At 35.7% G+C, this 14640-nt stretch overlaps 1 protein-coding gene and 1 long non-coding RNA gene across 2 annotated transcripts; both read right to left on the bottom strand.

Annotated features, from left to right (window-relative positions):
- Positions 1-1004: 1004 nt before the first annotated feature.
- On the bottom strand, positions 1005-5453 carry gpr157 (G protein-coupled receptor 157). The gene is made up of 4 exons (XM_039652959.2): positions 4454-5453; positions 3163-3376; positions 2173-2367; positions 1005-1997 (listed from the first exon to the last, which is right to left on the bottom strand). The coding sequence occupies exons 1-4, from the start codon at positions 4828-4830 to the stop codon at positions 1782-1784; spliced, it is 1002 nt and encodes a 333-aa protein (XP_039508893.2). The 5' UTR covers positions 4831-5453; the 3' UTR covers positions 1005-1781.
- Positions 5454-7307: 1854 nt separating this feature from the next.
- Positions 7308-14085, bottom strand: LOC120462823 (uncharacterized). The gene is made up of 4 exons (XR_005618422.2): positions 13893-14085; positions 12756-12840; positions 11550-11608; positions 7308-8281 (listed from the first exon to the last, which is right to left on the bottom strand). It is a non-coding gene; the product is annotated as an uncharacterized LOC120462823 (long non-coding RNA).
- Positions 14086-14640: the final 555 nt, after the last annotated feature.

Genomic DNA, 14640 nt, shown 5'->3' with positions numbered 1-14640 from the left:
AAAAGAGAATGGCAAGATTCCAATCAGTTAACCACAACCTACGAGAAACATCAGAGAATCAGGGTCACCATAACTTAGAAACGCATCTAAAGGCTGCAAACGGGTACTTGCGTTTGGTTTGGTTGCAGAAAGCAGAGTGGTCCAGATGCAGGAGACTCTTGAGATTCTTGTTGATTTTTTCAGGAGTGCGCTGAAGTGTTCGTTTGGGTTCTTGGAGTGGTCCATGTTGAATTCAAAGTTACCTTGAAGATGAAGTTCCCTGAAGGAGACATGAGGATGTTGTCTCACAGGTTGAGCAAAGGATCTGACCTAATCAGATACTTTTAAGGGTCCTATCAGTTCACACCCATTTGGTGAGGTGACCAATCTAAGATGACCTGGAGAAAGTCTTTGTTCCATCTTATATCCATTAGTGTGTTCATAGTGGCATGGAGAATTTGTGAAAATATCCTGAATATCCTAATGCAATTTATCATCACATATTGTACACCATTGATTATAAAATGAAAAGAGGATTATTTTAATACATCATCTTTGGATATCAACATTAGAAGTTACTTGAACATAAATAAAGATTCATAACTGTGTAAGCTGCTTGTGAACAGCATCCTTACTGTTTACGGTATTATATATATATACTATGAAATGTTTCAATGTGTCATTCATGTTCTGAATATTTTGCTTCACAGTAGCCTTCACTTAAAATCTTTAGTCCAAAATTGTTGGATAATAAAAATTGCCACGGAATTAGTTTAGTCCGGTTATAGGACTGTATACAACAGTGAATAGCACATGTTGTCCCTGAGCTCCGTAACAACGTCTCATAAAGGTTTGCGACTTAGTTTAAACAGTAAAACATTATCCGAAAAACACCTAGCATCTTCGCTAAATAGTACACAAAATACCATTGGTATGCTACTTCCGCCGCCTGACCGGAAGTTGTATGTACTTTATTTTTTTTTACAGTTTTATTATATAAAAAAATACTTAAGTAACACTGTATCTAAAATTACTCACTTTATTGAATTCAGTTAATATGCTGATAAAATAACTACATGAACAAATTTATAACTACAAATGCTACAATTAAAAGGCACTTCTTCCCCAGTGTTTCAAAGGCATAGTGTGAAGTAACAATACATTTTTTTCGTGGCCTGTGTCCAGCTATGTGCATGTGTCTATATACAGAGAAAAAGTGAATAAAATTAAATGAGATTAACATAATACATACATACATACAGAAAAAAAGAAAATACTATACGTTTTGAACATATAAGTACAGTAATCATGCTAAATATATAATAGATATGTACAGTATTAACTTTGCATTAAGAACACGTGCTTTGTTAGGGAAAAAATCCCTTGTAAAGACACTTCACAGTACATTTGCCATTTTGGTCACTAGATAATAAACTGCTGTATCCTCACTTCCCCTGAGTTACAGATCTCATTTCTATTTAAATGAACAGGAGATATCTGCGGCAGCAGAATGAAAACAGATTTGGAAGACAGAAAGCCTTTCGCCTAAAGTGCTGAGCTAAACCGGTAACAAAAAGTGCATTTGTGTTCCATGCTCTGTGGGTTTTGTGCATGTGACCACAGTCCCCTGTAATCTGTGAAGGCGCTTGGTCAAACAAGAAGGCTGAGCATAAGACTCTGATGTAAGTCGAACAACCACAGCAGAGAGCCATAAAGTCAGAGCTTTCACTTTTGGTATCATACAGCCTTGTGCGTAAAACAGAGTTAAATGTACAGGAGCAGATGCAGGATCTTAGTAGCTCTTACTCCATACTGTTCTCCAAGGTTTGAGGGCTGGTGTTTTCCTCCCTGTGTGAAGGCGTATATGCATTTGCCCTGTTCTGGGACACTGCTTCTGAGCTCCAGGGTCCGTCCCAACCTTTGCAGCACAGCAGAGCCAACAGTCGTGAACGAATCGAGGGAGTGAACAGCACAAACATGATGCAGTTCGCAGCTCCTTGAAAGGTGTTTCCAATTCCCTATTTAAAAAATGAAATCAGAATTATTGGGTTGCCAAATCCAATAAGGGCAAGTAAAGATAAATGACTTTGATGAAGTACACAAATAAACTGCATGATGCTAAGAAGAATTGAACTTCAGGTAGAAGAAAATTAAGTTAAATTCAGGCTAACTAAGTGGAACCAGGTGACTTACATGCAAGGTCACCAGTACTGGATTGTGCCCTGCAGGGGAGTCAGTCAGCAGGAGCAGGAAGCGGATGGTGCTCCACACGCGGAGTATGATGAAGATGATGGGGATGAGGGTGAGCTTCCTGTCTGCCATGGAAGACAGTGAGTGAGAGACAGGGCTGCTGGTCAGGATGGGACGGTACTCGGACAGGGCTGCATGCTGAAAAACATCACATGAGAATAAAAAGAGCACAAAGAGAGATTTTTAATATTAAAGAAACAGCTCACAAAAAACTCTGACTTACACATGACTTATGCAATGTGGTTGCGTACATTAACATTAAGTAATTTATTTGAAAGAAATTAATACTTATATCCAGCAAGGATACTTTAAACTGTCCAAAAGTGACAAAGGATTTCTATTTCAAATAAATGCTGTTCTTTTGAATAGTCTATTCATCATAGAATCCTGAAGGAAAATTCACGTTTTCTACAGCTACTTTAAACTGTATATTTTTCTACTGTACATTTCATCAAATAATGACTTATTTTAAAAACATTCCAAATTTTACCGACACCAATTTTTAAACAGTAGTTTAAATGATGACAGAATTTTTGTTGTTAGCTGACCTGTCAATCTAAAATTGCATTAAAAGTGGCTGGCAAACCAAAAACCCAAAGTAATTCTAAATCTTTCATATTCTTTCAATTAAAGGATGTCTTTAATATTATTTTCTTTTTTAATTCCAACAATGAACTTTACTGGGATCTTTGATGAACTTTAAAATGTACCCTTTTTACAACGGATTTATTCAAAATCATTAAAATAAAAAATCTGTTTATAGTCCTTTACGTATTTTATAGCTCACCATAACTAAAGATACTTTTGACCTTTTAAGATTTTATTCATTTCCATGACATTTCCAGGCCTAGAAGTAGAAATCACTATTTTATGATATTATTATATTTCCCAGTTTGTCATGCAACTGTCTATGATGAGCAGCGGTGGACTTACTGCTCTGTTTATGTGTATCTTAATAAGGATGTACAAGACTGGCAGTGTGACATAGGCAATGAACTCCCAGATCTTTCCCGTGAGCAGCATCCACAGCACATGGTCTTCAGCCTGTATGTTCACCCAGCACCAGCCTACGGACACTTCAGAGGCATCATAGCCGATCTTGTGCAGGGACAGGGCTGCCACAGTGATGGCGAAAGGAACGCCCCAACTGACAAAAACCACAAATCACAAGATCAGACTGGAAACACGAGTTCATGAGAGCCAGCCTTCTCACACAAAATCTTTATTATTATAATCTTTGTAAAGAACACTGACTGTCTAAAATCCTTTTTTTATTTTATTCATGAAGCTAAAGGAATAGGATTCTTAAGGGAAAATATTATAAACTGATTATAAATAATCTCTTCTCCATTCCTAAATTCCTTCAATATGTAAAGGTTACCTGTAAATTAAATTAAAGGATTAGCATGGCATATGCATATGGACTTCAACATTTAGATTTTAGGTTTTATTTCTTCAAGATTTACATTTTAGGCTATATAATTTACATATATAACTTCAAATTCATTTTTAACAGTACAAATATTACATATCAGATTTGAATTCAATAGCCTAGTATTACATTAAAACGTCAACTATACGTCAACTAAACTCAAAGAAACTGCAAAGGTAAATATAGCATGTTAACATATTAAAAAATGCAAAGTAACTATTGCATGTTTATTAAATATTAATTCATAACAAAAAAAGTAAGATTGAATGCAAAGAAATTGGTTTAATAAAGGGATTTCACTTTTCCCCCACACTATTAAAGTGAATGGCGACTCATTTGCTTTTGTGTTCCATTGAATAAAAAGTCATAGAGGTTTGTCATAATGGTGAGGAGTAAATATTAAAGATTTATTTTATTTTATTTGGGTTAACCTTTGCTTTAAAGCGATAGTTTACCCCAAAATAAAACTTCTGTCATCATTTACTCACCCTTACATTGTTCCAAACCCTCTTCTGCAGAACACAAAAGGAGATATTTTCAAGAATGTCTGTAATCAAACAGTTGACGGTAGCCATTGACTTCCATAGTATGTTTTTCCAATGGCTACCGTAAACTGTCTGGTTACCAACATTCTTCGAAATATCTTCTTTTTAGTTCAACAGAAGAAATAAAGTCATAGAGGGTTGGAACAACATAAGAGTTAGTAAATTATGAGATAATTTCCATTTTTGGGTGAACTATCCCTTTAAGACCTTCCTGACTGACAGAGAAGAAATGCTTCGAAGAGTTTACCTGATAAGATGAAAATACAGCACCAAGTTGTCGGCCTGTCTCTGGCTGGACTTCACAATAAAAACATACAAGTAGATGGCTATAGCCACGGTCCAGAAGAATGAGCTGGTGTTCGCGAATGTGGAAATTGCTCCTTGCGCAATACAATCCGAAGAATCAGAGTCAAAAATCCGTACAACTCCGTAAAAGTACGAGAGTGCAGACAGAAGGTCAGACACAGACAGATACACGAGCAGTTTTCTCGGTGTTGTTCTCAAATCGAGCCAACGTAGATATGTGCATATAATTAAAAGTGACCCAAAAAACGAAAGTATACATGATGCCAGGATAACAACCTGTTCGTAAACATACACAGCGGTCCGGGTTGCCTCGGCCATAGTTTCCCCGTAGACAACTTACTTTAAATCTACTGGGGCCGTTTGTTAAAAGTTTGCCTTATTTTCAAGAAGTATCGAATCCTCTTGTAAATAAATACCCAGTCCACTGTCCCCCTGACGAAGCATTACCCCGAAAACAAGACGGGCTTTAAGATCTAGCGATGTGAGAAACTTTATAAGCAGTCAAACAGCTTCTTCACAACAGCTGAGGCAGTGAAACAATGTCTTGACAATCAGAACAAATCAAAACATGTTGCAATGTGTCGCCATCTAACGTTAATTATGAAACCCAGTTGCCTTTATAAAACAAACCATACGTACCCCAGCCTTTAAAATCTAAAATGACAAACTTTGTTTTAAAGCTGAACAGTTTCAGATTCAGAAGGCGAAATCACTAGTGCTGGGAAGTGGAACTGATTCATTAAATGACTCGAATCCTTTGAAACGATTCACTAAAAAGATTCATACAGAATGGTTCAGTGATTCGTTTAGTGACTTTTTCGGTTGGTTTCATCGGCCCTGTCCCAAATGGCACACGTGCACGTTCGGTCTTGTGGACTTTTACAATGGCTGCAAAGCGCACCCTTTATAGTCGATATGCGCCCTCAATGCGCACTAGTTTAGCCTATGACTTTTGCCCAAGCCCACACACTTCTTCCCGAGAGTCAAAGCGGCGTTACGTAACGAAAGTGCAGACTCGCAGGAAGAGCTTGGTGCCATTTGTTAATTTATTTATACTGTTGGCCAAATGTTATATTTTATTTGATTGCCTCATATCTTCTCTGGAATTGCTAAAAAACAAAAAGTCATTAACATGTTTAAAATATTTTTATGCTTTTTCCTTGTTTTGTAAAAATATATGCTATGTTGAATACTTCTTCTATCTGCAATAATAATAAAATAATAATAATGATAATAAAAGGTATGGTGGTATTTGGCACAGGGCCACAGTCACTACAGTAGAAGGAGACTAATGAAAACAAACACCTATAGAAAGCACTTATAGGCTACTGTTATTTTCTTTAATCCTCCAACCAAGTCATTCAACCAGTAAGCTTGTGATGGCTCCAGTTCATTTTAAACATATGCATTCCAACATTCCAAATGGAACTGCCAGAGAATTACGCAATAGGCTATTAAATGTGCAAGCAATGCGTCATTGCAAATGTTTCTGCAATTATTGACAGTTTATCTGCAATCCCTATACTACACCATTAGATGGCGTAATGTGAACTTCAATCAAGCTTCAAGATCTTGGTCATTTTCTTTTTTTTCTTTTCTTACATTTTTTGTAATTTGATTTGTAACTTGCATTGCATTAACCTCATTATATCATTAGTTTTTGGAGCTGTCTTTCAGGAATGTTTAGAGTGAGGTAGCATTCTTTCCCAGTGTGGTGCATAATTTTATTTTAGGCAGAAAAAAGGTGAAAAAAAGAAGCAATGCTCTGCTTGATCCAGTAAAGGGCACCTATTATGCCATGCATCCATAAATTAAATGATTACCTAAATTCTGCCAGTATAAGGTGTGATAAAGTCTAAAAGTGAGCAGATATGATGAGGCTTTCAGGCAAAAGGCATTGTTATGTTAAAATGTGTTGAATAATATACTGTATATTACATTATAAAATATAGTTTTTTGTATTGTAATTCAATGAAAAATATATTTGAGGGGGACTGGGGTAAAACCGTTTATTTTGTATTCTGGTATGTGCATGAATCACATCAGGAGGTCTGGTTAACAAGGCAAGTTCAGTTTTGATCTTTCATCACAGATAATATTTCCAAATAAAACTCCTGACAGAATGCAATTCAGACTAAAGTAAAGAGATAAAATAAAATAAAATTCAAAACAGAATCAACATATGTTTGCCCCCAAAATCATTGCATAAAAATGTGATTGACAGTGTTGGCACTAAGATCCAATCCAGCAAGTGATTAAACTGGTCTATTGGACAAATACCTGAGGTTATCCATACAGTTAATTTGCTATTGTTGCACTTGCACTTTGATATATATGGTGTCCAACAACATACCTTTTAAAGTAACATGTTTGTGATATTAAATCTGTGAAGGCTACACTGTTATCTCATTTTCAAGGTATGATTTAAAACAGAGTGCTTTAATACTTTGTAAAAGACCTTACTAAATTGATTTTCAGCTTTCCGGACAAGTTCAGACTTATTGCCACACTGATGTGATTACATCAAAAACCCAAGTGAGTTACGGGCGTTTCATTCACCTGCTCAAACCACTCTTTTGATGATCAACCACCGAAACCAAAACACTAATGAAATTCCCTGAAAATGAAACTCGACTTGATACACACAAATTGCTTAAAAGTTAATACTAAACAGAAACCAGACATAGAGAAATAACACATGACAGTAATGATGCATTCATATATTTTTATCATAAAAAGTCTATTAAAAATACATTTAAATTAAATTTATTTATTTAAATTTATTTATCATACAGTCTATTAAAAATACATTTAAATTAAATTTATTTAAAAAGTGCACATTATACAAAGTGTCTACATTAATATACATCTATATTATACAAAGTGTTTACATTAATATATATCTTTTATTTTCAAATTCAGATATTTTTACTATCATTATGATGATAATGTATATTTTAATTAATTAACACACTTCATAATGAACATTATTACGACACAAAGTCATCTGAATATGTCATCAGACTATAATCTATATAGGTCAAATATAAACAGATCACAACAAGTTAATTTCAACACTGAAATCTGGTCAGCTGATATTCACAATAAGATGTGACTAAATCACTCCTGATCTCATGGAAAAGAGAAGAAAAAAAGAAAGAGGTTTGATCTAAACTATGACAACAACGTCATGGAAAAAATGACCCAAGATACTGTAAGCATGAATCAGTCTTTCACTTGAAACATTCATGAAATCAGTCGCTGAACGTGTTCAAACGACTGTGACGGAAACAAAAGCTCACACTCACAACTAGAAGAAGAATGAATGGGAAGAGAAGCTTAGTAATAAGTTTCTCTTTTCTTGTCTCTCCCCAGGCTGTAAGTGCGTGAGGGGGGTCGGATGGATGGGCTTCCTAAGGTGATGAGTTTCTGCGGCAGTATACTTGCTGATTGCTTCGTTCTCACTCCACACAACAACCAGCTAAGACACTGCCAAAGAACCACTCACAGCAGCGCCCCTCATCCCTTACTCGCTCGCTCTCCTTCCATCACCTCAGAATCTCTCACCCTCATCTGTCGGTGACTGTAAAGGCTCCTCGTATATGACTCTCCCGTCTTCTCCAGGTGAGCTCTGGACACTTTAATACTCTGCTCAAGGAATGTCCAGAGTTCTTCTATAACAGCCAGGGACAGAGGTAGATTTCCCCTTACCGAATGAGCCTTTGTTCTGCTTTCAGTTTCCAAGAGATGACGGTAGGTTAGAGGTCGCCTGAAAACACAGAAAATATCTCATATTTCCAGTTTATTACACCCCACCACTGCTGCATACGGAACTGTGTGACATAACATGAGGGATGACAGCATAAAAAAAAAAAAAAATTCAGTCAGTATTTTTGTTTTCAAGTTAAAAGTATTAAAATAAAATATAAAGAATAAAGAAACACTTCTTTTACAAAAAATATGATATTGTCAAATATTATTACAATTTAAAACAACTGTTTTCTATTTAAATATATATTTTAAAATGTAATTCATTCATGGCAACATTTTCAGCATCTTTACTCCAGTCTTTGGTGTCTGAAGTGTCTAATATGCTGATTTGTTGTGGATCAATGTTGAAAAGAGTTGAATATTTTATTCTTAGATTTATTTAAAAAAAAAATTGTAAGATGTTTTTACTGTCATCCTTGCTGTTTAAAATAATAATTCATTTTTTATATTTATTTTATAATAATATTTTTTAATGGAAATAAAGACAAAAGTACTGATTAAGAAATAGATTTATTTTTGTAGTGCAAGTTTCAACAAACAAATGAACCCAAAGTACAAAGGGACAATGATGACTGTATTACTGGGGGGTAGAAAGTACCAAAAATCACAGTTCTCATATCTGTGATGTCATTTCGGCATAGCTGTGGGACTTCCAGGTTAGCATTTAATAAAAAGCTATGACATAACCCACAACACTTACCTTCAATAATCACAAGACAGACGAAAACAAGCCCTGAGGAAACACTGACATCCAACACTTTACGAGAGTAACGCTAGCTTGCTAAGACTCCCTCCAATGTAAACAAGCCAGTAAAGCCAACATCTGAAAAGAGAAAGACTCAATCCTCAGAAAAAAAAGTTTGAGAGTCCGCCACACCTCAGGGAGGGGAGAGCACACCTTCTTTTATTACTTATGTGAACTATGCTCACCCTCTACACCGCAAATAGAGCCGTGACTCACTTATTCTCAAATAAACTCTGAATCTAGGTTCAAAGGGTTCAGCCTATATTTGCCTGTGAGAACGGATGCATGTGAAAGAGCAAGATCGCTCGTATGAAGGTGTCATGTTTATGAGTTAAATGACTAAGGGCATTAGTCCCGTCACGTGACGTCGGTCCCTGATTTGTTGTTCACCTACACAAGCACTGTGAAGGCCCTATCTGTTGGTATTCCCCACAGAGCAGCTATTTTGGGCAGACAGCCTCTCTTAAGGGCTCTGCCAGAGAAGAAGGGCCTCTGCTCACTTAGCAAGAAGGCTTAGAACAGAGTGGGAGAGCGTTAGCATGTGCGTGGGTGGGAGAGCGGAAGAGTGAGGAAGAGAAAGTGGAGGGACAATTAAAGAGAAATAAAAAGTGAAAGAGAAAAAGAAAGTGATGAAAAAATGGCCGCGTGGCTGCCGGTGACAGTTAAATCAGATCAGGGTCTTGAAATGCGGTAGAAGCGCTTGCAGCATTAGATGTGCGCCACACCAGGCTTAGTCACTCGAAATCCCATACTCATGCAATAAGGAGTACTGTGACCCTGCTGAGGCGGGTGCTTGTCCTCTTGTACCATTGCTTTCTTGTGCTGTCTGGTGACAAGTTATGGCAGGTAATAAGTCCACAGAGCTGAATTGCCTATGAAAACAGGTTGAGGTCAAGAGAGGGCTAAGTAGCGCATGTGATATTATCTTCGTTCCCTACTCTCCACTTCGAGCGAGAGGCACCAGTAAAACCTTTTTACAACAACTGCTGATAGAATATTCCGTTGCGTCCGCAGCGTTATCTGAGTCTGAGCAAACACACCTGTAATTATGAGACAGCCCTGCACTGACTGCTACAGTACCTCACATGAATGCTGACATCACTGCAGAAACAGGGTGAGGCTTTCCTAGAAGAAACTTCCAGCAGCTAACTTTATTTATACATTTTACCCAAACTGTTAACAAAAAAGTACATGTTAATATATTTAGATATGTTTGAGGGAATTTCTTTGACTGGTTTACAATCTTTGACTGGAAGAACAAACAGTAAGTTTCATCGAAATTCCTAGAATTAAAAGCAAAAACAAAACAAAACAAAAAAAAACTTAATGTGTATTTTGTTATGCCGATATATCAATATATACTTGTATGTAAAATACATTTCAGTATTTTCGGTGTGTGTATGTATATGCTTATGTTTTTTTACAGTATATTTTTTGTATTTAATTTTTTTTAAATAATACATAAAGTATTAAGTAACACAAGACAAAAATACTGATTATAAAGTATGCTGCCCATCATACTGTACATCACAATTTCTGTTTTTGTCTGAGTGTTGACAACCTGCCAGTCCTGCTTGGCTGCCTTCTAACAGAATGTGTATATCGCATCAAACATGTAGGTGTTTTGTGTGATATAACACGACAAGACGCATGCTAAGTGACATCCCCAGCACTGGTACATATTACCAGATTTGAATTCTATCAGCCAAAAGCTGTGTCATTAGACCACATCTGAAGGCTGCTTTTGAGGAAATCTGATCGGCTCTTTGGACAGAAAAAGATAAACACGCACACATGAATGAACACACAGCTGTCTGACAGTCATTAGAAAAGAGGAATGCTACATGTATGCCACCCAAACCAGCACAGATGCATAAATTCATTATACCACATGCAAGGCCATGTAAAAGCATGCAGACCCTCACATACCCACACACACTCTCATACACAAACATACACCTCGTGATCTGGTTTCTGCTGGAGTTGCTAAATTGCAGTGTTGTGTCCCTATGTCTGTCTCGTGAGGCCGACGGCTTGCAGAGGCCACATGATGGCAGGAATTCCTGGCTGCTTTGGGCCTGATGTAATCTCTAATACAGGCTTTCAGGAAGTAGGGGAAAAACATACGCGCATACACACACACACCTGCCAGCTGGCACTGCCGTATGCTTGTACGCCTCTGACACACTTCAGAACCAAGATACACGGGTGCTGTATTAACTGACAGATCAAATGAATGCATTTACGGGTCACAAGGTTTGTCTGAACTAGTTTAACTATTTTCTAAAGAAAATACACATTTTGAATAAATGGAGAGAAACCAGTAGTAGAGGAGCAAAAACTATAGCATCATATTTGACCTAAAAAATACAATGCTTTTTCCACATTTTTGCCAAAATACTGTATGTGAAAAAAAATATGTCAAAGCACTCCGAATGCAGCAATAGAAACTAATTTAAAAAAGAAAACAGTATATCAACAAGGACAGTTCAAATTTTGAATTCTAGAATCAGACACTCACCTTTCTGCTAATCTAGCTGACTCAAGGTCTCATCGTCTTCAGGACATCTGGATACGTTTCTGTAAAAGAAGCACTTTGTTTTTTTACCACCGTCTGCACTGTTGTTTTCTCGCTCTCTTTCTCCCACGGTTGCGTCACTTTGTCTATAGTACAGCAGTCATTTTATTCCTCTGACTTAATTATCTTAAAAGGCAAAGATGATTCTGGCAAAACTTCCCATGTTTTTTCCTTTATTCAGCTAATTAAACCATTACCGTGCCAGCAAGTTGCCCTCTGTGATTTTATAGTTGGTATTTCATTGTTAGAAATAGTAATATCATTAAATTAAACATTATTATATATTTGTTTAACAACAGAGTGAGTGTGAGTGGACTCACTGGAAAACACAGAACGAGTAGAGCTCACAATCAATCAATAAATACAAATAAATATATAAAAATTGCTATTACGGTTATAAATACATTTTTCCACTACAGGGAAAATACCTTTATATTTTATGTTTATTAAGAAGCCATATTCTTCAAACCATATAAAATACACTCATTGTCATTATTTTATGTCTAATATTTAAATTAACAAAAATGGACAGACACTGTGAATAAATTTGATAAATTAGGCTGTTATAGCTATATATTTAGATTAATATCAAACCCTTTTATTTATATTTTGTGATAAAATATATAACTAGAATATGAAGAAATATACCAGACATTTTCAATTTTTGTCACATTTAATTGCATTTTTATGTTTCCCTGAGGCATCATTAAGTTCTGACCCTTTATAGATAATGTTTTTAAGAACAACTGCTTTTCACTGTTCAGTACTCAAAATAAAATATCTTCAGGGAAACTGTCATTGGGGACTGAAAGGTTTGTTTACCAAAAAAAGCTAGAACCTCAAGTCTTTGCAAGGCTATATGGGGAGACAAAGTGCAAACATTGCATTTCTAAACAATATCAGTTTACTCAAGAGACTGTTGATCAATGCAAGCTCTATTTGTAGAGCTAGAATACATTAATAATTCACACAGCCCACCTTTCAGCCAGTAAAATACATTACTATCAGCACACTGATGCTTCTGGCAACAGCAGAGTTGCTTACGAGTTAACCGCTGGTTCAGGGGAGTAACCAACACTTTAGTGGTCACCAAATACTTTTACAGTGACATCAGTAAGTACATAAAACAAGACTGGTAAAACATCTCACCTTTTGTCTCAGGAGTCGTGTCATCAGAAGAATCAGCCGTGGTGAGGTCAGGGATCTTCCAGAGAGGGAACAGCCAGTGCAGAGACTATAAAAACATCCGGTCAGTCAAGTTCATATGTGTGTTTGTATATGTGTTTTGTACAACACAAAAGACTGAGTCACAAAGGGATTCATTATTCTTCCATTGCTTCAGATTGATTTTCTCTATTTCTAAGGTCAGCGGTGCACCAAAGGTGATGCGGGCAGAGTAATTAAACAATTTATCAATAATCTCTGTGAAAATACGCTTTCACTTAGACACATAGGTGGAAATAATATGATTGAAAATGAATAGAAATGAATTATTGGCAAAGTTTGCTAAGAGAGACACCAATGATTTTTATAGCCATTCTATTTCAGTATTTTTATTTCAAATATATATATATATAAATATATATATATATATATATATATATATATATATATATATATATATATATATATAGGGCTGTCAAACGATTAATCGCATCCAAAATAAAAGTTTGTGATTACATAATATATGTGGGTGCACTGTGTATAATTATTTTATATATATAAATACACACACATGCTTGTATATATTTAAGAAATATTTTCATGTATATACTGTATATAGATTTATATGTAACTTATATGCGATGTAAATATAAATATAACATAAAACACAGTGCACCCACATATATTATGTAAACACAAACTTTTATTTTGGATGTGATTAATCGTTTGACAGCCCTAATATACATATTTGAAATATATATATTTCTATACAAATAATTATTTTTTCTCATTTTAAGCATGAACTTTACTGGATTTTGTTAGATTTATGCTTAAAACAAGAAAAAATGCTAATAGCATAAGATTTCTTTTTTATTCAAGATATATTCTCTAAAAACAAGCCTTGTTATCTCACAGTTTTGTTTCTTTAAGATGCTTAGATGGTTTTTAATGGAAAAAAGATACATTTACTGATTACGAATATGTTATGCAGTGTACTGTTGTACTTTTAAGTAGACCTACGCTGTAATTATAAAAAAAAAAAACAAACAAACAAAAAAACAAACATTTAGAATAAAAGCACTTCTATTCTTGCATAAGATACAGCTGAGAAGTGACATTTACCTGGGTGTTGGATGTTTGAGTTCAGTCTGTCTCAATATCCATAGAGTCGATGCTGTTTTCGTCTTCACCGGTCAGTTGGGTCTTGGGTGAGAAACAGTTACTGGTGCTGACCACAAGGCTCAACTCCCTCCTGACATGCCAGTACAAGTCAAGGCATGTTCTTGTTGCTCTCTGCAGCGCCCTCTGCTCCACCACTTCAACAGGGAGAACTGGAGGAGGAGCAAAGAGAATAGAGAAGAAGACTTAGCATTAGAGGTGACGGGACAAATCGACAAATCAGAGACATCTCTCTCTCTGAGGTCACTGTTGTGTAATTACAGGCATGGTAAGACATTCACTGCGCAATACACCACATGAATAAATGATCAGGCAGGATGTGTGAGTAAAGTTACGTACAGACACGTGCAAGAAGTCAATTTAGTAACATTATGGTTATTATTCAAAGTGTTACTACCCTACATTTCATTCACATTTACACTTGTTTGTCTGCACAGGCATTTCAACCCATTCACGTATCCTAAGAGATTCAAGTAAAGTTTAAGCGTATAACACAATTGCCACAGTAGGATTTCCTATACTATTTTATAGGTTATTTTGTTAAATATTTAAATGAAAAATGTTTATTTTGAATGATAAGATAATTAAGAGAGGGCATAGCATAAGCGCAGTACAATTAATAAATATTAAAACTTTCTAGATTTTCATTTAAAACAGCATTAGAACAGTAAGGGTCTTAAAAACTCACTAG

The sequence above is a fragment of the Pimephales promelas genome, chromosome 20 (assembly GCF_988280905.1).
Source record: "Pimephales promelas chromosome 20, fPimPro1.hap1.1, whole genome shotgun sequence".
Classification (NCBI taxonomy): Eukaryota; Metazoa; Chordata; class Actinopteri; order Cypriniformes; family Leuciscidae; genus Pimephales; species Pimephales promelas.
The sequence above is the reverse complement of the archived record's forward strand: the minus strand, read 5'-3'. Positions and strand labels throughout refer to the sequence as shown.

Coding starts and splice junctions, on each gene's coding strand:
- gpr157 (XM_039652959.2), bottom strand. CDS start 4,830: ATGGCCGAGGCAACCCGGACCGCTGTGTATGTTTACGAACAGGTTGTT. Junction 3,377..4,453: donor CTGTATTTTCATCTTATCAG/GTAAACTCTTCG, acceptor GGTTTTTGTCAG/TTGGGGCGTTCCTTTCGCCA. Junction 2,368..3,162: donor AGATACACATAAACAGAGCA/GTAAGTCCACCG, acceptor GATGTTTTTCAG/CATGCAGCCCTGTCCGAGTA.